The sequence below is a fragment of the Lutra lutra genome, chromosome 18, assembly GCF_902655055.1.
Source record: "Lutra lutra chromosome 18, mLutLut1.2, whole genome shotgun sequence".
NCBI classification, from domain to species: Eukaryota; Metazoa; Chordata; class Mammalia; order Carnivora; family Mustelidae; genus Lutra; species Lutra lutra.
In genome coordinates this window covers 22,336,696-22,359,863 of record NC_062295.1, presented here as the reverse complement: position 1 = coordinate 22,359,863, position 23,168 = coordinate 22,336,696, and the positions used below count along the sequence as shown (strand labels likewise).

At 50.7% G+C, this 23,168-nt stretch overlaps 1 protein-coding gene across 2 annotated transcripts in view; it reads left to right on the top strand.

The window, feature by feature from the left end:
- The window catches only part of XPO6 (exportin 6), a 101,461-nt gene that overhangs the window by 75,251 nt on the left and 3,042 nt on the right, over positions 1-23,168 (top strand). For both annotated transcript variants that reach the window (XM_047712671.1, XM_047712670.1), the window contains exons 13-23: positions 5,315-5,474; positions 8,795-8,887; positions 11,578-11,722; positions 13,086-13,232; positions 14,109-14,298; positions 18,632-18,787; positions 19,764-19,878; positions 20,055-20,226; positions 21,624-21,785; positions 22,525-22,623; positions 22,787-23,017. In XM_047712671.1, coding sequence (XP_047568627.1) covers positions 5,315-5,474; positions 8,795-8,887; positions 11,578-11,722; positions 13,086-13,232; positions 14,109-14,298; positions 18,632-18,787; positions 19,764-19,878; positions 20,055-20,226; positions 21,624-21,785; positions 22,525-22,623; positions 22,787-23,017 — 1,670 coding nt within the window. The remainder of the gene's footprint in view (positions 1-5,314; positions 5,475-8,794; positions 8,888-11,577; positions 11,723-13,085; positions 13,233-14,108; positions 14,299-18,631; positions 18,788-19,763; positions 19,879-20,054; positions 20,227-21,623; positions 21,786-22,524; positions 22,624-22,786; positions 23,018-23,168) is intronic.

The window sequence follows — 23,168 nt, the reverse complement described above, 5'->3', positions numbered from 1 at the left end:
CCATTTGTTAAATGCGCATTACCTGCCTGGCCCTTTAGTATTTGCCTACACTCCTTAACTCTCTCACCTGTCCTGTAGCTGGGAGGATTAGTACCAGTTGCTTCTTTTTCACGGAACGGGAAATTAATGTCCGGAGATGTTTATTTGTCCCAAGATGGTGTCACAGGGAACGATTAAAAAGTTGAAGTAAGTCCAACCTGACTTCTATTTTGCTAGCCAAAAACACCAGAAACCCCAGCAACTTACCATTGTGCTTGCAGATGCACCTGTGCTCACCCCAGTCCCCCAGCCCCCCAGCCCCCCAGCCCCCCAGCCCCTCAGCCCCTCCCGTCTCTGGTGGTGGTTTCACACTGCTCTTCTTTAGTGTTCCCCCTCTGGGAGTTGTGCCCAGCCCTGGCCTCCAGTCCCTCTGTTGTGTAACTGTTGTCTCAGCCTGGCACAGAGCTGCCCAGGGTAGAGACCATCTCCTGGACGAGCTTGTTATTCATGGCAGGACCTCCACAAGAGGCTCTTTTTGAGGCTGCCCTTCTTGGTGGCCTGTGACGGTTTGTTTCCATGACTGTATTAGCTTCTAAATAATCCACTGGGCCCCAGGAGGTCGATGGGACTTGGCATGCCCCAAAGTTTGTTGATAGGCTAAGAACAACTTAGAACTTTAAAAAGACCACTTTTCAAAGCAGACATGCCTGTAGAATATGCTGTCAACATTAACAAAAATCCTTTTGACTGTGTCCCAATGCTACCGATGTTTCTAGCATCCATTCTTGGGGAGAAATTGTGCCCTGGTGGTCTCTTCCTCAGGGCCACTCATCAAATTAGAATGTACTCGGCATCCTCGAGACATTATTCTTGAGCATTAAAAAGGTTGAGCAAGCACTCCCTCCCCTCCTTCCCTGCATTGACCCCGTGTTCCTTTTCGAGGGTGTCTCTGCCTTCTTTACGTTGCATTGAGTCTGTCTTTGGATAAAAGTCTGAGTGATTTTTAAGTCCTTTTTCTGAGACATACTGATAACTTCTCATCCGAGAAGGATAATCTGTTTTATTTTTCCCTATGTGCAATATCACGTACCTGTTCTCATCGAAAGCCCTTTGCTGGCAATTTCACAGTGTGCTTGGCTTTTCCAGATTGTTTGTAAATCTCACCCCTAGCACTGATCCTTGGTGCACACTCCAGGGGCAAAAACCTCTCAGGCCAAAAAAATACTTCCCGTTTTAAAACAAGTTCTCTTATCCACGACGAAGCATTCCCCCACCCCTTGGTGGCTCCAAAGCCAAGTTTCCAATGCAAGGCCTATTAAAAAAATGGAAATTCTGAATACATTTTGTTCCCTGGTCCCATGGCCATTCACCCTCTGACATAACCCCCGTGCCCTGTCAGCAGCCTTACCGCCTCTTCCCAGAGACCGTGGTGTCTTCTCTGACAGGGTGGACCCGCTGTTCCTGTGTGCTGCTTCCCACTAGCCTTTCATTCTTTGGTCTCTGGAGTCTATATCGATGGGAGTCTTCCTGTTGACTCTTGTTAGTCTTCTGCCTCCACATCTGTGATCAGGTCCAAGGCAAGACATGTTGCTGCTGTGGCACCTCAGTGGCTGTGCTCCCCTGTAGCCCCCGGGGAGCTCCCCCTTTGCTCCTGTTGGTCGTTCCCACCGTTCGTGGGTTGAGAGGTCCTGTCTTTGGTGGTTGTGTCTCTAAACATTCTTTGCTCTGCTTGGGTTTATTTATGACCTACTTGCTCTCTCAGAGTGGAATTCCTCAAATGATTTTCACACCTCTACCTCCCCAGCCCCCCAACAAAGAGAAGACGGAGTTCTAGTTAACATTAAGATGTGATTTGCCAGGAAGCTGTCCTTTGGACGTGGTAAAGAATGCATCTCGATAGCTTCAGGGTAACTTGCTTTAGGGGAGAGGATTTTATCTTTTGAAAACCTCTGTGTAGCAGAGGGTCCCCCTTTGTGGATGTTCTTTGCTGTCAGGAGGACATGTAAGCCTTAGCCAAACAGAAGATGTGGGTAGTTGGGAACAGCTTTCTTGGTGGACCCTCAGGCCTGCCCCTCGAGTTGAGGTTGGCTCCTTGCCACATTTTGTGCTTCCGGTGGTATGAGAGTTCTGGGTTTGGAGGTGGGGGCGACGACTTTGCTTTAGGGTACTTCCTGCCTATGCACGTGTTTGCCTTGGCAGGCAGCGGGAAGGAAACAGCTATAGTTCACATTAATGTGAACCTTATATGGCACATGTGTATTCAGTTAAATTGTATGGAATTGCAGTGTTGATCGGTTAGAAATGGTCAAATAGCAGCAATTTCTTATGGTTCAGACTAATCGTTTAAAATCCTGGCAGTCCCAGTCTGTTTTCTACTCTAAGTACTGCTCTTTGACGATTCAGGGTGGGTTAGAGGGGACCGGTCAGGACGGCAAGGATTCTCAGCAGGAGGGTGACACAGGAAATGAAGGGACCCAGGGCTGCATTTCAGCCGAGGGGAGAATCCTCACCTTTCCTCAAGACTGGCGTGGGTCAGCAGGCTTAGGCTGCTTTTGTGTTCTCCCCTCGGCAGGGGGGCACCGCTGATGATCATAAGGAACTGGGAAGACTACTTCTTCCCTCAGTGTTTCTGACCAAGCTGACTGAAGAGGCAAAACTCCCTGGAGGGGCGTCGGGGAAGAGGCCCTGCCTCAGGTGTATTCATGTGGGTGCAGGGGGTGGGGTCGGTGGGGACGGGGTGGGGGGGGGGGCAGACCCCTTAGGATGACTGCTGAGAACCCACTCCAGTGGAAACCCGATTTAGGGGGTGGTATTTTGGTTTGGTTTTTAAAAGGGAAACATTTTGTGTAACTGCTCTTCAAGCACCTAGTTCTTCGGGAAGCCTAAGGGTACGTAGCTGTAGGGTCAGGTGTGGGTAAGTTGAGAATTGGTGGGCAGAGCGGAGCCTGCTGGGCCGGGGCGCGGGGAGGACCAAAAATACCTCTTGTTCTGACGGAGGGACCGGGCGGGGGGGGGGGGGGGGGGCTCGCCTTCCTTGACTCTCGCCCCTGGGGCCTGGGGAAGGCCGCCTGCGGGCTGGGAATCCCGCTTGGTATTTATTCCCTGAGGCACTGCTCCCTGTTCAGGGTGGAGGAGCAGGCGACTGGGGGGCAGGCAAAAGCTGGCTTTTGTCACTGGCTCTGTCCCTGAAAGGTCCTTCCCTGCATTGCCCCTTCCTTTTGTCCTCTTGCTCCCTGGAATGTGACCCACACCCTTTTCCAGACTCCTGTCCACGCTCGGGCGCTGTCCCAGGCTCTGTTCCAAGCCTCAGCACTTGGAGGTCTGTGTAGGGTCTGAGGCCTCAGACTTGCCGCTTCCTGGCACCTTCTGAGGTGTTCGGGCTTGTTGTTTGCGGCTTCACAGTGCCTGTCCACAGTGGCCTTTGAATAACAAGGGAACATTCCTGAGGGCCGAGGGCTTTATGAGGAACTCAAGCACCTGACACACCTGGTCCTACTCGGTTTGCTCTGTGTTCTGTAGCATCTCATTCAGTCATTCGTTGTGGTTGCCTGTTCTCTACCTGGCGCTGTGCCAGGTCCTGGCCACCGCCCTTCCCCTTGTGGAAGTTCATGGTCTGTGAGGAGACGTGTGGCTCCTTAGTGTATCTCCCTGTGTGCGCCGAGGTGCCCTGGCGGGGAATGCAGGACGGGAGGGAAGCCTGTTCCTTCTGCTGGGCAGTGCACAGGGCAGGCCTCCCAGAAGGGACTTGGGTGAGTCTGGAGAATGGGGAGAGTACGCAAGGCAGGAGGGACCAGGGATGCCAGGGGCAGTCCAGGCAGGGACCTCAGCCACCGGGGGTTCCCGGGGGGTCCAGGTGGGAAATAGGAATGGCAGGAGGCAGTGAGAGCCCTGGAGTGTATGCTGGGAGTTCAGGTTCTCCCACGGAGCCAGGAGGGAGCCCCAGGAGGTTTGGCACCATGCTTACGGGGAGCTGTGTGCTTAGGCCTGGGTTCTGGGAAGATGTTTGGGGAATTCCGTAGGAGGGGGTGGCCTTTAGCCAGTTCTTTCTCCTCACAGAGAGGAAACTCCTGACATGGCAGCGGGAGGGGTCTGGTATTTTGGGAGCGCTGGCATTGCAGGTGCTCGCTCTCCCTCCCACAGCGTGAGGGTGCAGGACTTGATCCAGTGCAGAGTGAGTTCTCCCCGCCCAGCGATGCTCACTGTCTTTTGTGGACCTTTGTGAGGAGGGGTCTGCAGGGCAAGGAGGTGTCTGAATTGCAAGTATTTTTGTCCCTCACCTTTGTGCCTTTATCACTCAGCGTGAAGAAATTACATTGAAAAGAAAGTTTCAGGTCTTAGAAAACCACATGCTCTTTGTTATATATAGTGACACAAACACTGAGTGGTGCTTTATACCTTACAGTTCACAGGGTTTCCTGTGCAAGCCATCTGACTTTACCCGTACACTAGTGAATTCCATAGGAGCATGATTTTCCTTTTTAAAGACAGGGAACTGAGACTCAGAAGGGCTGGCTGAGGCCCAGAGCCAGCAGGTGTTCGGGCCCCTGTGTCTTCAGACTCCAGGCCCTGTGCCTTTATCCCAGACCATGCTTCTTCGGACCTTCTGGGGTGTGGAGTGCTGACTCCACCCTGTTCTTTGCGGAGCGGTGGATCCTGCCTGTCTGCCCACTGAGGCTGCATTCTATGGTCAGCCCGGGTGTGGAAAGTGGGCAGCTTTGCAGGTGTAGTGGCCAGTCTAGGACACCAGTTCCACCCCAGAAGTATGACCTGTATCGGCAAATGACTGCGCCGCCCCGCCTGTTTCCTTGGGCGAAGGATTGGTGGTGTCGCTACCTCTGGCCCAAGAGGAATCACATCAGGTCCGTGTTTGCACACCGTGGGCTGTGTGCCCCTCTTGTTCGCTCTCTCTGGGCCTACAATGCTTGTGCGTGCGGGTTTGGGTGGAGGCAGGGCCTGCTGTTCTGGCTTGTTACTGGGAAACAGCCTGCGAGTTGCTGTGTTTCACAGTTGTTTTTGTTTTTAAGATTTATTTATTTTAGAGGGAGAGAGAAAGTGTACGAGTTTACACACGTTTGGTCGGGGGAGGAACAGAGGGAGAGGGAGAGTCTCAAGCAGTCTCCCCGCTGACTGCAGACCCTGATGTGGGGCTCGATCTCATGATCCCGAGATCATGACCTGAGCTGAAATCAGGAGTCCGACGCTTAACTGACCGTGCTCCCCAGGCGCCCCTCTGCAGTTGGTTTTGCTCCCTCTAGTTGCCCAGATGAGCTTTTGCTGTAGCAGTAACTGCAGCGCCACCTTCCCGCGGGAACCCATTGGCGGTGTTGTGTTGCAGGACACAGGTTGAACATCACAGCGGAGAACGACTGCCGGCGCCTCCACTGCTCCCTGAGAGACCTGAGCTCCCTCCTGCAGGCTGTGGGCCGGCTGGCCGAGTACTTCATTGGAGATGTGTTCGCCGCGCGGTTCAGCGATGCCCTCACGGTCGTGGAGAGGTAGGTGGCGGCTCCGTCGTGGTGCCCTCCCTTCCTCAGAGCCTGGTCGTTCCTTCTTGTGTGAGGGCAGCGTGTGGCCAGGTGTGTGGTGCACACAGAGCAGCACGTACCCTCTGAGAACTCCAGGCCCTTCGTCTGTAACGTGGAAGGGACCTGCTGTCTTGCAGCTGACTGTGAGAATTAGTGAGAGGAAGCACTTAGCACAGTGCCCAGCACATAGCAGACGGGTCTGTAGGTAAAAAGACAGGATTGGTCTCAGAAGAAACCAGGTGAGGTCAATCGTACGTCTCAGCCCACACGGTAAAGAGACAGTAGGAAAGGCCCGGTAGGCGAAGGACAGACAAGTGGTCATTCAGCCTCTTACAACTAGGTAGCCAGATGCCAGAGGTGGGACTTCTCCCAGTCCTGTTAAGTCCTGAGGAGTCAAAGCTGACCCGAGAGGTGGTTCCCTACCTCTCTACCAGCCTTCTCCATTACCCTCCCTTCGGGACCCTCCCAGGTGTACAGCTGCATTTGCTCAGGACCACTTCCCACTGCCCAGGCCTCCCGCTCCCCTCTCACAAACCCATGTGCTTAAATATTAAGTCAGATACTTGGCAGACGAATGGATAACGATGTGGTATACGTGTACATGCATGTGCGCACGCGAGCGCGTGCACACACACACACACACACACAGAGGAATATGACTCAGCCATCAAAAAGAATAAATCTTGCCATTTACAATGGCGTAGATGGAACTAAAGAGTATTATGCTAAGTGAAATAAGTCAGAGAAAGACAAATAATGTACAATCTTGTGTGGAATTTAAGAAACAAAACCGATGAACATGGTGGAAGTGAAGGAAAATAAGATGAAAACAGAAGGGGGGAGGCAAACCATAAGAGACTCTTAACTCTAGGAAACAAACTGCGGGTTGCGGGAGGGGAGGGGTGGTGGGGGGAACAGTAACTGGGCGACGGACGTTAAGGAGGCACGGGGTGGAGTGAGAGTGGGTGTCATGCAGCTGTTCTGCCCCAGAAACTAATGATAATACTATATGTTCACGGAATTGAATTTAAATAAATAACTTTTAAAAGGTGCTTCCGGTGTGATAGGAGGCTCAGATTGTTTCAAGGTAGCTGGTGGACTGATTAGATCAAAACTGGGTGGATGTGGGTCCAGCCGAAGTCAGGTCACCGGACTCTGTCATTGGCCCAGGAGCCAGATCATTGGTAACTCACTGAGCAAAACCGAGCCCCAAGCCTAGTGACTTGCACACCTGAGTTTTCTTTAACTGTTACTCTTCGCCTAAAAGCACAGATAACTAAGAGTTTTAAGTAAATCGTTAAAAGGCAAATTAATAATAATAAAAGCACACAGTAATAGGAAATTTTCAAAAAGTGGTCTTGCACGTTTTATTTTGTTCTGTACTTTGAGGGACGGGGGTGTTTGTGTGATCTGTGAGCCAGCCGTGGCCTGAGATGGGGAGTGCCTTGTTGCTTTATGTCACACGGTTCACAAGAGGGAACCCTGGATTGTGACCAGCTTCCTGAGTCCACATGCTGTGCTCCTTCCGGACCACGGGGCTTCCACCTCCAGCGCCCCTCCTCTCCTTCCTGGGCAAGGCTTGGGATGCGTCTTTCTTCCTGTCTGATACCACATTTTTTCAGACTTCGGAGTCCCTGCCTTGGTGTACCTCTTTGTGCACTGCTTGGGTGTGCAGGCCCAGTACTCAGAGATACTTGGCTGTTCTGTCCTCGTTTAGAATAAAGTGTGAGAGAAGGCTCCTCATTAGGGCTGCGTGACCTTCGTGGCCAGTGGGATGAGCTGGCTTCTCGCCTGCAGGCTGCGTGCGACAGACCTACTGGCGAAGCTGCCAAGTGCAGCAGTGGTGGAAGACACATTCAGCAGTCATTTTTAGTGCGGAACGGCACTCAGGATGCTGTAGACGTGAAGCTGAACACGGTGTGATTCCACTCACGGGAGATACAGACACTAGTCAGAACCAGAGAGCAAGGGCAGTGACAGGCCAGGCTTGGGGTAGGGGGGATGGAGTTGTTCTTCAGCAGGTGGATGTGGAGTTTTATAGGATGAAAAAGTAAAGGGGACGCGTGGCGGTGCTTGCCCGCTGTGTGTATATTCAGCACGGCTGAGATGTACTCTGGGCACAGAGCGGAGAGCGGTTTGCAGAATGACACGCTGGGTGCACGTGGGTGTCTTGTGTTACCATGCCGGCCCCTTCCCAGAATTTCAGTTGAGAGCCCTTGGCTCTTTGACCCCCATTGCTCCCCAGCCCTGCATGCTTTGGGACTCAAGCTTGGGGTTTTCTAGGCAGGTCCTGCTTTCCACTCCCTTCTGAGAGGAGTGGTTTTCAGAATGTGGTCCCCAGGCATGGAGTGCCAGATGCAGACTTGCTGGCTGCTCCTCACTGCCCGGAGTCCGTCTGTGGGGCCGGACCCGGGAGCTGCACAGTAACAAGCTCCCCAGTGGGTTCTTTGGGTCGTTTAAGCTTGAGAAGCTGTGCCCTGGGGCACCGCAGGCGGAGAGCGCCCTCTGTCTTCCCTGGTGTCTGCCTCAGACCTGCTCCGTTAGAGAGCTTCGTTACAGAGCAGGCACAGACGGAGCTGCCCCGGGCCTCCGGCTTCTTCCCTTTGCCCAGAAGGGAACGTCGGTCTCCAGTGAAAGAGGCGTTTCCATTTCCCTGAAAGCTGGCTCTCGGTTACTGGACTGAAGGCTCGTTTGTATGCAGTGAGCCTGTGGGTGGCCAGTGGGCTCAGCAACTTGCTTCTGAAAGGATAGTGCTTGAAGTTAAAAACCCTTCAATTTGTTCTAAAAAGTTTTGCTTCATGCCCTGCCCCCTCCCTCAAATATTTTAACAGGAACATTTTTTTAATCTTCAGAAAAATTGGAAAAATTGTGCAGCGAACACCCATATATACCCATCACTTAGATGCTACAGTGAACATTTTGCTCTGTTTTCTTTATCATATGTCTATTCATGTGAAACATTTACTTTTTTCTTATTTTTTGTCGTAAAATACACAACATAAGATACTTGGATTTTAACTGTTTTATGGTGTATATTATACTGTATTTCCCTGTTAGATATTTATTTTGTGTTCAGAATTTCTTGGCTCTGTAAATCATGCCTTAGTATTTTATATAAACCTTTATGCACATCTCAGATTAGATCTTTGGGATAAAATTGAAGGTCTGGTCTTGATTCTTATTTGGATGGAAAAATGTCTGTCCTTGGGACCTTTGTTGGTACCTTGTCCATTTTGTCTGTCATAGTCCGTAAGCTGAGTGTCTCTTCCTGCCGATTTCTTTGCCAACAGGTTGGTCAAAGTCACTCTCTATGGATCTCAGATAAAATTGTACAACATTGAGACTGCTGTGCCGTCAGTCCTGAAACCTGATCTCATCGATGTGTAAGTACAGAGTGGGCTGCTGGTGCATTCTTGGGAAAGACCGAGTCTTCTAGTCCCAGTCCGTTTTAGATAAGAAGGAACAGCGGTGGTTGCTGTGAAGAAGAGAAAGACTCCCTCCTCCAGACCTAGGGAGAGAGGGTTGTCTGGGGGCAGGGGAGGCTGGAGTGAGCGGAATGTAGAAAGCCGGTGACCGCCGAGAGCAGCGCGCATGGAGTGGGCGTCTCAGGAGGGAAGAGCGGCAGGAGCCCAGACACAGATGTGTTGCGGGGTTCCACAGTCAGGGAGGCGGTGAGCAGTTTGTGTGGTGGGAGAAGAGGCCGGATAGGCATGGGAGGACCACAGTGGAAACAATTTGAGTGCCTCAGGTCTTATTCTGTAGGCCAGTGGCTGAAACTGTAGCCTGTGGAGAGTGACTCAGAGAGTCTGACTACAGCAGGGTGGCCTGAGGCTCCTCGGGTGTTTGTGTGTTACACGGGAACTTGAGTGATTTTGAAGGACGTTCAGGGACCACACTCAGAGGAGCCTTTTGGACAGTGGAGAGCCATTAAGAAAGTGGGAGGGTTAGAGGAATGGGGACTGGAGGTGGGCCTATGTCCCTGAGATCATAGTGCCCAGACTTGCCCTAGAACAGAGCAAAGGTTGGCAGACTATGGCCTGTACCAAATCGGGCCCACTGCCAGCTTTTTGTCAATCAAGTTTTACTGGAACACAGCCACACCCATTCATTTACACACACCCATTCATTTACACATCGTCTGTGACTGCTTTTGTGCCACAGCGGCAGAGTTGAGTAGCTGTGACGGAGAGAGTATGTATGGTCTGCAAAGCCCAAAATATTTATACTCTGGTGTTGGCAGAAAAAGTCTGCTAACCCCTGTTCTGGATAGTTCTTGAGCTGCAAATTAGGTAAATGATAGAGTCTTATTTACTGGAGTGGTTTAGGATTTTTTTTTAAAGAGTATGTGTATATGCATGTATATATATAGCTTTCCTTTTTGAGAATTTAGAGAAAGCTGTGAAGCTTCTGCCGAGAAAAATGCTAATTTGCTCATAAACACAACATCTTGCACACAGTTTCAGGAAGTTTCAGAGCCCCCTCTCTCCAGCCTTACAGAGGTCTGTGAATTGGTTAGATTGACTGAAATTCCTAGACCCCAAAGGCACACTGATGTCCTTTTCTTAATTTTGGTACTCAAAGCTTGAAGGGTAAAACAATCAATGCATTCTAAATATAAAATACAAAGTAACTACTTGATCACTATGAATTACCTGTATTTTTGTACTTTAAGGTACTTAATACCTTTTCTTACCTAATTTCTCATCTTGAAAAAGTTACTACCTGTAGTAAAGGGGAAAAATAGAATGAACATCCTTACATACTCCAACTAGATTCATCAGTTATGAGTATTTTGCCCCATTGGCTTTTGTTTCTTACACTTTCTTTTTGTATTCACATGTGAACACATACTTTTTTAATTTTTTTAGGTGAACTGTTGGAAAGTAAATTGCAGACAACATGTCACTTCACCTATAAATCCTTTAGCATGTTTCTCTAGGAACAAAGTCATCCGATTTTATTTATTTGAGGTAGAGAGCGAGCACACATGAGTGGAGGGAGAGGGAGAGAATCTTTTTTTAAAATTTTTTGAATAATTTTTTATTATGTTAGTCACCATACAGTACATCATTAGTTTTTTTTGATACGATGTTCTAAGATTCATTGTTTGCATATAACACCCAGTGCTCCATGCAATACATGCCCTCCTTAATACCCATCACTTGGCTTACCCATTCCCCCATCCCCCTCCCCTCAGAGGGAGAGAATCTTAAGCAGACTCTGTACTGTGCTGGGATGGATCTTACAACCTTGAGATCATGACCTGAACCGAAACCAAGATTTGGGACGTTCAACTAACTGAGCCACCCAGGTGCCCCAATATGTAGCATTTTTAAGAGTGTGTGTGTGTATGTGTGTGTGTATCTATATTATTTTTCCCTACTCAGTTTGTCATCTCAGAAATGTCCTTTATATCTTTTTTTTTTTTTTTGACCCAAGGTCTAACTAATCCCGAATCACGTTACGTTTACCTTCTGTCATCTAGACCAGCTCTCCAGATTGTGCATGTTGGTAGGGGACGGGGAGAGAAAGAGAGAGGAAGAGAGGGAAAGAGAAACTGAATTTTTGGACATTTAGACCTTTATTTATTTATTTTAGAAAATCGTAAAAATCTGAATTTGTCTAGTTGTTTTTGTACTGTATGAGATTAGTGTTTAACATTTATGTGGCCGTGTGTTCTTCCTGCTCAAGGTCAGCTTGCCCTCCTGAGTTGATGCTCAGTTTGATTTCCATGTGGTTTGCCTGAGTCCTTAGCTCTGTTCCCCAAAAGTTCCTGGGAGCAATGAGATCCCAGAAAGAACACTCCCCTGAGGACCCCGGCTCTTGGTTTCTAAAGTGCATTCTCCACTAAAGGAGCCACAGCTACTTAGAGGGCTGACTGCCTTCTGTGTTAGAGGCAGCGGTGGCAAGGTTTAGATGGTGTTTTATTTTTAGGTCCTACCCGAGCAAGTAAATGATTTCTGTGCCATCACACATATCTTCAAACAGTAAATGCACTGGGCGGGATTCTTCCTTTAATGCGAACATATTTTGACCTTGACCTTTAACATCGCATCTTCTCTCCCCTTCGCAGGCACGCTCAGTCGCTGGCCGCTCTTCAGGCTTACTCGCACTGGCTAGCGCAGTACTGCAGCGAAGCCCATCGGCAGAACACACAACAGTTTGTTACGCTCATCTCCACCACCATGGATGCCGTCACACCTCTGATCAGCACCAAGGTCCTGAAACCGCAGGCGCTGCCCTTTGTAGCGGACTCCTTGCCCTTCTGTCCAAATATGCACTTACTAGAGAACCCAGATCTTGCTTGGTATTAGACCCTTAATTCTCACCACTGTGGTAGAGCAGTGTGTCATATCATGTTCCTTTTGAACTGTGGCCCACATAAATTCAAATATAACTTTATTTTTTTTAGCTGAGTCCCACATAAATACATGCTCATTGTGAGAATGTAAAATACCATTTAGATTTATAGACCAGAAAGTCGTGATACTCTTTGGTTCCCTCCTCCGAAACCCTGCTGTTCTGGAGTGGGATGTTTTATAATTTTCCTGTTGATGGAAGTTAGTTCTTGGTGTGTACATCCCTGTAGGATGGATTCCAGGAAGTGGATTTGCTGTCAAAGGTGGATCCACGTAAATTTGATAGATTCTACTCAGTTGTCCTTCAAGAAGACACCGATTTATATTGTGTAACATATAGATGTTTGTTTGTCTTTTGTAGTTTTAACCACGGGTAGCATTCTGCCCTGCTCTTCACAGTGTATTGTTTTCCATAAATTTTTGTTGAGTTTGTAATTGTAATTTGTAAATGAGTTACAGTGTCCCATGAGGGGGGGTTTATATAATTTATAATTTACCTAGCCATTGCTGGACTTTAAAGTTGCCTCCATTTGAAAAAAAGTTACCCTAGATAATATTCTGAAATACATACTCCCGAGCTTAGCTTTATCCTTTTGGGTGATTTTTTAAGAGTAAGGAGGATTAAAGGTTAGAGATAGTTTGTGGTTCTAGGAAATTCTAATACTTCTTTCCAAAATAGTTCTGCATGCCTGTGGCTCTTTAGTGTGCCTTTTTTCACCAGTCTTGCCAGCATTAGGTCCTATCTGTAGTTTTCTCTTTTGCTAATTTGAAAAGGACAGATGGTCCTGAACCAAGGTTTTGATTGGCACACCGAAGGGAGGAAGCAGGAGAGCCTGGCATGACTGGTGAGGTACAGGAAGGCAAATGGAGAGAGAGGTTGGCGTGGTTGGAGTGAGATGAACAATCCCAAGTAGTTTGAATGGTATGCGAGGGGATTTGCCATGGGATTGTAGAGCTGACAAGTGACTGAGCCCAGAGGTTTCGGTGACTAAGGCCAAGAGGAACCAGAAGGGGTTGTTTCCATCTTGACATCGGGAGCCGCGATGTGGCACAGAGGAGGGGGCCTCATTGCTGGCCATCATCCCTAGAAGCTTTGATGCAGAGCCTAGGTGGTATAATGGCTCCCAGCACCGTATCTGGCTTGCGGCTACCTCATTAAAGTTCTTCTAATAGCGGCCCCCCAGGAGAGCGAGTGAGCCGGTATGTCCTCTTCTGTCTCCAGGTCCAGGACAAGTTGCTGCTGTCTGCGTGCCACTTACTGGTGTCCCTGGCCACCACCGTGCGGCCTGTCTTTCTGATCAGCATCCCCGCGGTGCAAAAGGTGTTCAACAGAATCACCGATGCCTCTGCTCAGCGACTTGTCGATAAGGTGAGACCCCGGGGCCAACCCGCAGCAGCCCTGGAGCTGTGTGGCTCAGACTTGGGGAGGCCGAGGAGGAGGAGGCTGGCTCTTCTTTTGCACTCGGAGTTTACAGGCCACGCCGACAGGGGTGGTTTCTTCCATAGGTGGCACTTGGGGCAGCCTCCGTGCTCTCCCCATGGGCCCTTACCACGCGGCCGCACGGTGTGCAGAACACATGAACAGTTCCTCCCGGGAGGCAGCCGGGGGTGCTGCCTTGAGAGCCGGCCATGTGGCTGGTGTTGTCAGAGGCCCCTTGCACTCCTTTTGGTTTACAAATAGTCTGTTTCTGTTGTATTTTCTTGAGGTAGAGATACTCCATCCAGTCAACGATTTTCATAAAATCCTTCAGGAGGCTCAGGCTAGAAGTTTAAAAACAAACAAAACAGAGGTGGTGTCAGAGGGCAGTCAAAGCAGTTCCTTGAGAGCACCTGGCTGTCAACGTGCTGCTTCCAACCCAGCGCCAAGGGCACAGGGACTGTGAGAGCTGCTCTTGCGGCCTCGCGCTCTCAGCCCTATTCTGAGCAGCATCTCAGAGGGTGTCGAAGGCCAGTGTCTGCAGTGTCTGTGACTACTCCCTCTGTGGTAATGCTTCTGGTGCCGAGGGGAAGGGATGGCACCAGGAAAGATTATTGGGGCTGGCCAAGGAGTGTGCTGGACCCAGACTAGGTGTCGCTGCTTCATTTTCTCCCGCCATTACCTTAGACTGGGACCAAAGCCCCAGGCTGACCTGTGAGAAAGGAGCCAGGAGGTCAGAACTGTGTGTGTGTGTGTGGCAGGTGCCTAGGTCATGTCATGTGCACTTGCATGTTGCTCTTCGCCCTTTGACGTGTGGGTCTCCTCCAGGCTCAGGTGTTGGTGTGCCGAGCCCTCTCCAATATCCTGCTGCTTCCGTGGCCAAACCTCCCCGAGAACGAGCAGCAGTGGCCTGTGCGCTCCATCAACCACGCCAGCCTCATCTCCGCACTCTCGCGGGACTATCGCAACCTGAAACCCAATGCTGTCGCCCCGCAGAGGAAGATGCCACTGGATGACAGTAAGTGTCCCCAAGGCAGGGATGGCCAGGGAGATAGGGCAGGCGCTGTCTTCCTTTGTGGCCGATGAAGTATTCACCTGTCCATTGTTGCACGGCTGCTGGCTGGGGAGAGCCAGCATTAGGTGGTAGAGTCCTGGTTGTCTGGAGTTCTGTGCTCGTGTCAGCTGCACCTGTTTCCTGTATAGGACACCCCTTCGCTTAGTGAAAATGTCAAAAATAAGCAAACCATCGGTGATGCCTTCCGTGGATAAACAATCTTCAGTGACTAATTGATCCATTTCAGATACTTGTATAAGCAATCAAAGCACTTCACCTCTGCATGTTGGGAAAAATGGATTTAAGTACTGTCTTTTGAAATTATTTTTAACCTTTCTCTAAAAACATGTGTTTCAGAGGCTTTGAAAAAACTTGGTATCTTCACAAATGACACTTCAAGTCTGATTGTTTATATTCAAAAGAGAGGAAAAAGATAAGAAAACTCAGTTCAAGTAGAAGGCATCAGATTTCTAGGAATCTTATAGAAATACTATAAAAATATAGTATTTTCACACTAAGACAGTACCAAAACATTGGGAGTTATAGAATGTCAACAAAAACACTTTGTGAAATGTTAGAAATAGTGATAAGTACTTAGCATTCTTGTTAAGAACATTATTTTTATAATCGGGAACATTAATAAGTGCTCACTGTACAAAAATATTAGAATACTATGAAGACGGGAAAAACTAAATCTCTTGTTTCAGTATTTTAGGAAGTAACCATTTTAGCATCTTGTTGTCTTCCTTTTTCTCTGTGTCTTCTGTAGCTCTGTGGGTGCGTGAGAGCGGCAGAGTGAGCAAGGGCGCCCTGTGCGGGCCCCTGCCTGGGCCATCTTCTCTCCATCTCTGCATTTTGCTGTGCAGGCACCGCCCTTCACGGTCCGGCGTTTGTCTGGTCCTGGGTCTCAGTGTTGAGCGTTCTGTCATTCATTTAATTCTCACAGGAGCCTATGAGTCCATTGCTGTTACCTGATTTAGTCCGGGAGGAAACTAGTGTAAGACAACGTGATTTGCCCAGGGGTTACATATGGCTAGTGTGGAATCACACTTTAGAAAGTTCGATGGTCTTTTCTCCCTTTATCTTACACGTTCTTATTATCAGTCAGCATAGGCTATGTGGTAACAGACAGTCCCCAAATCTTAGTGGCTTAATCCAGGAAAGATGTATTTCTTGCTGCTGTTACATGTTCACCTGGGGCTAAGGGGTTGGCAACATCCTGCTTGTTAATTCTGGTCACTCGAGGCCTTGGGCTGCTGAGGGCCACCCCACAGTCTGTTCTTACACTGGGACAGGGATGCAGAGGATGGTGCAGTGGCACTCCCAGCGGCTCTAAGCACCCGCCTGCAGGTGACACGCAGCCTTTGTATGTTCACTCACAGTTCAATGGCCAGAGCATCGGGGTATGTGGCCGCGGCTTCCCTGCAGAGCGGATGCTACCCCCTTGCCCCCCGTGCCATGCTGGGGCCATCTGCTGAACAGGAGGAGCCATTTCCACAGGGAACAGACTTAATGGCAGAGCTCACATCTGTGGCATGTTCCCTGGGCCCCGCACTGGGCCGAGAACTTTCTGTACAGATGTTCGTTCAGTCTTCCCTGCGGCCCGGTGAGGTTTGCTTTCTCCTCTTTCTCCAAGTGATAACATGAAGGCCTGGAAAGTTTTTCCCATTGCAGCTTACCACTTTGATACTTTTTGAAACCTACACCATAGTTGAAAGACTGAGCAAAGGAACAGCTGTGTATCTTAAGTGAGGATTTACCGCTTGTTCGTATTTCGCCACACTTGTGTTCTTGCTCCCTCAACTTTTTCATTTTAACAGCCATTTAAATAATTAAATAACATAAGTTGCTGAAATTGACACTTTATCCCTGAATTCTTAACCTTTTTCTCCGAGAACAAGATACTGTCTTATAACTCAGACACCAAGAAGACAGCCAAGCTGTGCGGCCTGATAACAGTGACATCACGTAACACACAGACCGCAGGCAGGTGCGCCCCAGGAGGTACCAGAGTGGCCTTTTTTGCTTCTTAAAAATCCAAGATACAGTCTGGGGTCATGTGTTCTCTTTGCTGGTTACATCTTTCCAATCCTTTAATACAGAAAAGCATTCCTGGTTCTTGTTTTACCTGACATTGACGTTTTTGCAGAGTCCAAAACCATATTCTCATAAAACGTCCCAGAAGCTCTTCTGATTGTTTCCAGCCGTTGGGGCAGGAATACCGCCTGGGCAGTGTTGTGTACTCTCTGTCGCATCGCTTCTGTGCGTCCCCTGTGGCATGCTCGGGGTGATCATCTTTTCCAGCAGCACCGCTAGTCTCTCCACTGTCAAGTCCCCACCCACCCCTCGCCCCCTGCTTGGCAGGTGGAGGTTGCTCAGAATCAGGGAGAAGGTGGTGCGGTCAGGAGTCAGAGCCGGGTCTGAATGGCTCCGGATCCTGATTCTTCACCACATTGCCCCTTTGCTCTTGAAAGCATTGTTTTTAATGGTCTGGTAACGTCCTGTCCAGTGGGGGTACACGTGATAGACCTGTTCTCCTATTACGTATTTAATGGTGCTTTCAGTTTCCTCTTGTACATTTCTGTGAATGCATTTTGGTTCTTGTTTCAATTTCCTTATACACCAGAGGTCAGATTTTGGTCTCTTTACCCTTTTAGCTTTCCCCCTAAACTGCTTTCCCTGCACCTTGTGCATTCTTAGGGAAACCTCTGACCCAAGTGTGGTGTCCTTGCTTAGCTAAAGTCCCTGTGCTTGCAGTAGTGGGCGTGAGTGGCTCCTTGAGTGGGACGCCGTGTCTTTGGCTCACGTGCCAGTATCCGTGTGACCAGCTGTTAGAAGACCAGCCTGTTGTGAGCCATTATTTTATTTTTAAAGATTTTATTTATTTATTTGACAGAGATCACAAGTAGGCAGAGAGGCAGGCAGAGAGAGAGGGGGAAGGAGGCCCCACGCTGAGCAGAGGACCCCCCCCCCCACAATGTGGGGCTTGATCCCAGGGCCCTGAGACCATGACCTGAGCCGAAGGCAGAGGCTTTAACCCACTCAGCCACCCAGGTGCCTCTGTGAGCCATTATTTTAAAATCCTTTGAGTGAGGTAGGGTCATCTCTCTCTCCACATTTTCAGAAGAGGAACTGCAACTTAGAACGCAGCGGAGTCAGGAGTCAAACCTGATCGCATCTACCTCCAGAGCGTTGATTCTTTCTGCCGTACCTTCCCTGGAAGCTGCTTCAGCCCCCTAGAGGCTGAGGAGCATGGGGGGCCAGGGCGGCCCCAGAAGCATGGCCAGCTGGAGGCCAGCTCTCAGCCCAGCTCTGGTTCAGCCTCTGGTTCTGCCTGTGGAGCTCTGCCAGGGCTGAGTGGCAAGCTCAGGCTGAGCCACGGGGGCCTGCTGGGGGCAGCTGGGGGCAAGCCCTGTGTCTGAGGGTGAGAGGCAGCTCCACCAGTGCTGGAGAAGGACGGCAGCTTCCCTGTGTGGAACTTTCTGATATCCCAGGCACTTTGCTGGAAACATTCTCAAACTTGTCTGTCCTCCTCCCAGCAGCCCTGCAGCGCTGGGGCTGTTGGCTGTCCCCAGTGCCCTGACGGGGGTCCTGCCCCACTTGTAGGGCCAGCTAGTGCTCACCTGTCGTTCCTCTGCGGCTCGTCTGGGCCGGGCCCTTGCGGCGTCGTCTTGAGCTCCTGCTGTTGGCCAACCACTGCCTCTGCTCTCTTGGGGTGCTACATGGGGCATCATCGGGGTCTCGTTAGGAGTAGATGCGGTTAATAACACAAAGTCATACGATAATCATCGTACGCGTATCATCAGGCCCCGGGTGCAGATGGCGTCTTCCCAAGCGCAACCGCAGCCGCAGCGGTGCTGCTGGGTGCCGGTGCGGACTGCCCCGCTAGCCGTAGACCTGGAACTGATGGTGAGTCTGATGTGCACATGTCCACTCTCGCCTGGGGTAGTCCCCTTGTGAGGCTTACTTTCTTACCCATCATCTAACCGGAGGCCGCACTGTACCTTCCTCTCTCTCTGGACTTTTTCTGGTGGACAGAAGCAGAAGAGAGGCAAAAAAAAAAAACCTGAGTAGGCAGGCCAGCGAGTCCTGGCGGTAAAAAGGGGAAAAAGAAGAGAGAAAAGGATGTAGGAGGAGAGAGAGAGAGGACACTCCATCAAGAGAAACCATGTTCTTTTAGCAAGACTTCTGCAGCTGTCCCCTAAATACCTGTGCAAATGTCCCCTTCCCGTATGTTTCCTGTTATCCTGCTTTATCCTCAGAAAAGTCCTAACACACACTGAATCTTGATTTGCAGCCAAAGTGATTATCCACCAGACACTTAGTGTCTTGGAAGACATCGTGGAGAATATCTCTGGGGAGTCCACCAAGTCCCGGCAGATCTGCTACCAGTCGCTGCAGGAATCCGTGCAGGTCTCCTTGGCCCTCTTTCCAGCTTTTATCCATCAGTCAGGTAGGAGCTGGTGGCAGGCCCCGTGGTGGCGGGTGCCCGCAAGTCCCAGAGTGACTGCTGGGCTCTGTAGAGCCCACCCAAGTGGGTAGCGCGGGCCTTGACACTGAAGGCAGAGTGGGGGTTGGTTATGGAGAGTCTGGGGCCAAGCCCCCACCCCCACCCCCCACCCCGGGAGCCCTCACCTGGGTCTTGCGCCTGTGTTGTGTGGCCCAGAATCACTTGGGCATCTTGCCTCGTGCACTTCTAAGTCTTTGCCTTCTCCCAGTGCAAAATGTGCGAGGATGAGGCGATGGGGTCATGGTACAGGAGAGGAAAGAGCTTTTTCCCATGAGTGCTGCTTATTTCCTTAGCGGGCAGGGTGGCTTTGCTGATACGGTTCCCGTCCTCCGTCAGTGTCACCTACAGAGGCTCTCCCGGTGCACGTGGCCTGGCTCTCCTGAGAGCCCTTGCACGAGTCTTGTCGATCAGCACGCGCTCCCAGATTGCCTCTTGTGAGCAGAGTGTGTGAGGTTAGAGCCAAAACACACTGCACAAGATGATGGTTTAGATCTGCAGCCAGTATTTTCTGCGATTAATCCCTTTTCATGGGCCGGGGCCATTCAGCCTGAATACACCCTCCTTATCCACCTTACCCATTTTCAGCCACTTAACCCCTGACCCAAGTGCCCAGATTAGTGGTCAGAGGGAGAAAAGTGACGCTGGGTGCCGGCCGGTAAGGATGGCTGCCCAGTGACCTTCCCTTCCTCTAGTGAGCTGTGGTCAGCCAGAGGTTCACGACTCCAGAGCTATTTTCCCGGCATGTCCCTGATGGTTTCCCACTTTCCATCATGGGCTCCGGGGGCTTTGGGGAAACTTCTTCAAGCAGGAAGCCTTCGGTCGAGATGGTTGTGCGGCTTGTCAGAGGACGGCCATGGGCCGCGGCTTCTGCTTACCCTGTACGCCGGCTTCTGACCTTCAGCTTTGCGCCTTCATTTAGATGTGACCGACGAGATGCTGAGCTTCTTCCTCACTCTGTTTCGAGGCCTCAGAGTACAGATGGGCGTGCCTTTCACAGAGCAGATCATACAGACTTTCCTCAACATGTTTACCAGGTAACCGCACACCTGCTCTCCGTGGTTTCCAGACTCCCAAGCGAGAAGTAGGGGGGCCCCGGCTACAGAGCCTGGGGCTTTCTGCTCCTTCTCTTCACTTGCCACAAGCGCTGGTGTTCGTGCTGGCCCGCAGAGAAACGCTTCCTTGGCTACCACGCGTTTCCCCTTGTCTGCAGAGAACAGTTGGCCGACAGCATCCTCAACGAAGGCAGCACTGGCTGCCGGGTGGTGGAGAAGTTCCTGAAGATCCTGCAGGTGGTGGTCCAGGAGCCTGGCCAGGTGTTCAAGCCTTTCCTCCCCAGCATCATCTCCCTCTGCATGGAGCAGGTGTATCCCATCATTGCCGAGGTATGGGGGGGCCTGGTCCCCAGTGCTGCCTCCGGTCTGCACCTGGGGAGGAAATGTAGTAGTGAAGAAAACGCATTGTTTTAAAGCTAATTTGTTATTTTTCTTGTAAAAATAATTTTTTCCAAGAAAGAATGCCTTCAGTCCAGTCTTTCTGTATTGGTTGGATTAATCCGAGCTGGTCTAGTGAAAGCACAGCAAGGCTGGTTGGTGAGGGAGATCAGTCTGCTCTGGCAAACACTCAGTTTAGGTGAATATGTGGTTTTCTCCAGCGAACACTGTAACACATGTACTTTCCAGTAAGAACGTCCATTGATCTCAAGACTCTAAGGCTAGTTCTTGGACCGTGCAAAGGTTTTATTGTTAAAGGGACGTTCTTCCTCCGTAGAAAACAGGCATTCAGAATGACACGATCCAGAATAGGTGTGGATTTAACTACGTTTTATGTGATAGTTAAATAAGAGCTAATCATTGTAATTCCCCAACTAAGGCTTAAATAAGTCAGTTGCTTTGCATCATTAAACAGGCTTGGGTCCTGTAAGGATTCCTGCCATGGGAGCTCGTGCCCTCTGGTCCCAATTTAATTTTAATCAAGAGTGAATTAAATATTATCTGGGCCTTACAGTTTTAATTTTACAGAGACATCTAGAATTGTGACCTGGCCTGCCCTCCAATGACTTGGAGGTTTTCGGTTCAGTTAGAAAATACTGCTGAGCCTGCCTCCCTCCATCCCCTCCTCCCCGAATCCTGCTACCTGTGACAGCGGAGACAGGCCCAGGGAGCAGCCAGTCCCACCCGCTGCCTCCCACTGGAGTCCTCTGCCGCTGCTTTCCATGGCTCTAGGTGCACTTTAAACTCCTGTTCCACAGAGGGCAGAACTGCTTTTAAAGCTTCTTACTTGTTTTGCATAAGATCAACAGGTTAGCTGGGAACAGCATTCTTTGTTCTGGGAAAAGGAACTACATGACGAAGACGTGACAGGTCATACCAGCTGCTTTCTAAATAGGAAAGCCATATTTCTGATTGTTCTGTAATAGGTAGCCTTTTTTTCCTGGCTGGCTCAGTCGGTAAAACATGTGACTCGCGATCTCGGGGTTGTGAGTTTGAGCGCCATGTTGGGGTAGAGATTACATAAAAATAAAATCCTTAAGAAAAAAAATTGTTAGAAAAAAGTAAAAGAACACAGGGTCCCTCAGCCCCGATCTGGGCCTCGTGTCTTTTTGAGAGGATGCCTGGTTTGAGCTGCCCGCGAGAGGGCACCTGACCAGTTGAGCATGTGGGCGGGACACTGACTCTGCATGCTGTGCGGTGCCGTGCTGGTGCCGGTCGCAGGCTCGCTTGGTCTGTGTTGCTCTGGAGCTGCAGGAAGGGCCGTTGTGAAGGTCTGTGTGTCCCTGCAGCGCCCCTCCCCTGACGTGAAGGCGGAACTGTTTGAGCTGCTCTTCCGCACGCTCCATCACAACTGGAGGCACTTCTTTAAGTCCAGTGTCCTGGCCAGCGTCCAGCGGGGTGTCACCGAGGAGCCAATGGAGAACGAGCCTCAGTTCAGCGCCATCATGCAGGTGATGCGCGGGAAGGGCCCGTGAGGGTGCCACCTGCTCCCTCGGCTGGCTGTCCCTTGGTTTGGTGCCCTAGTGTACGGGGAAGCTCCATAGTCTCCAGTCCGAGCGTGGTGCTGCCGCTGAGCAGCTGGGCAGGTAGTTAAGTTCTTGGAGCTTTGGTCTCCATCTGTAGAGAGAAGCTGCCTGTTTTGTGAGACCGAGTTCGCTTCTGCCCAGCAGCTGGCCTGTGGGGTACTGGATGCGTGCCTGTCTCTCTGCCTTGTCCGGTGCTGCCAAGGGTGGGGGGCTGCCTGCTGCACACTGAGGCGCCCTTGCCCAGAAGCTGAGTGGAGTCTCTTGAGGGAAGGGCCCAGGGGTCTGCTGACAGAGGTTGGCTCTAGGGAAGGCAGGAGGCAGGCTTCAGAGTCTGCTGGGATTGCTGAAGATTTGACTAGTCACTTGAGTAGCTTCTAGCTTCAAAGGTGGAATCCATAATGGGTTCCAGATATTTATTACAAAAGGTCAAGGTGAGACTGATGTGTGAAGTAAGGCCCAGTGGAGGAGGGCTTTAGAGCTAAGATGACTCAGGAACATTCCAAGGTCTGATCGGAGGCATTAAGGCCGTGGGTACCCTTGTTCTGCCAGTGGGCCCGAGGAACCAGCAGAGTGCTGGTTCTTTGGGTGTGGGGTGGGGGCCCCAGAAGGGCCAGGTCTGAGGTGCTTTGAATGCTGCCCCTAACACAGTGGTCTTATTCCCTAGGCTTTCGGACAGTCCTTTCTCCAGCCGGATATCCACCTATTTAAACAAAATCTCTTCTACTTGGAAACTCTCAACACCAAGCAGAAGCTATACCACAAGGTCAGTGCCCTCTCTCAGAAGGAGGGGGCAGTGGGGCGGGCGGAGTCCCAGCCTTCTGGGACAGCCTCAGGGGCTCAGGGTGGGCCACGGGATGGCATGTGGACGGGCTCGGGGGCAGAGTGAGCCCTTGGACCATCGCTCAGCCCACCCTCTCTGTCTGCAGAAGATCTTCCGGACCACCATGCTGTTCCAGTTTGTGAACGTGCTGCTGCAGGTCCTGGTGCACAAGTCCCACGACCTGCTGCAGGAGGAGATCGGCATTGCCATTTACAATATGGCCTCTGTGGACTTTGATGGCTTCTTTGCAGCCTTCCTCCCAGAGTTTCTGACCAGCTGTGACGGCGTGGATGCCAATCAGAAAAACGTGCTGGGGCGGAATTTCAAGTTGGATCGGGTGAGGAGAGAGAGGCGAGGCTAAAGGGCGGGCAGGCGTGGGTTCTCACCCTGGCGCCCGCTCAGGGAGGAAGGGGCAGGCCACTTCCGTGTGTGGTCTGTGCCCACTGGTGGCTCCTGAATGACTCGGTGCTGTGGCTGGACGCTGGGCC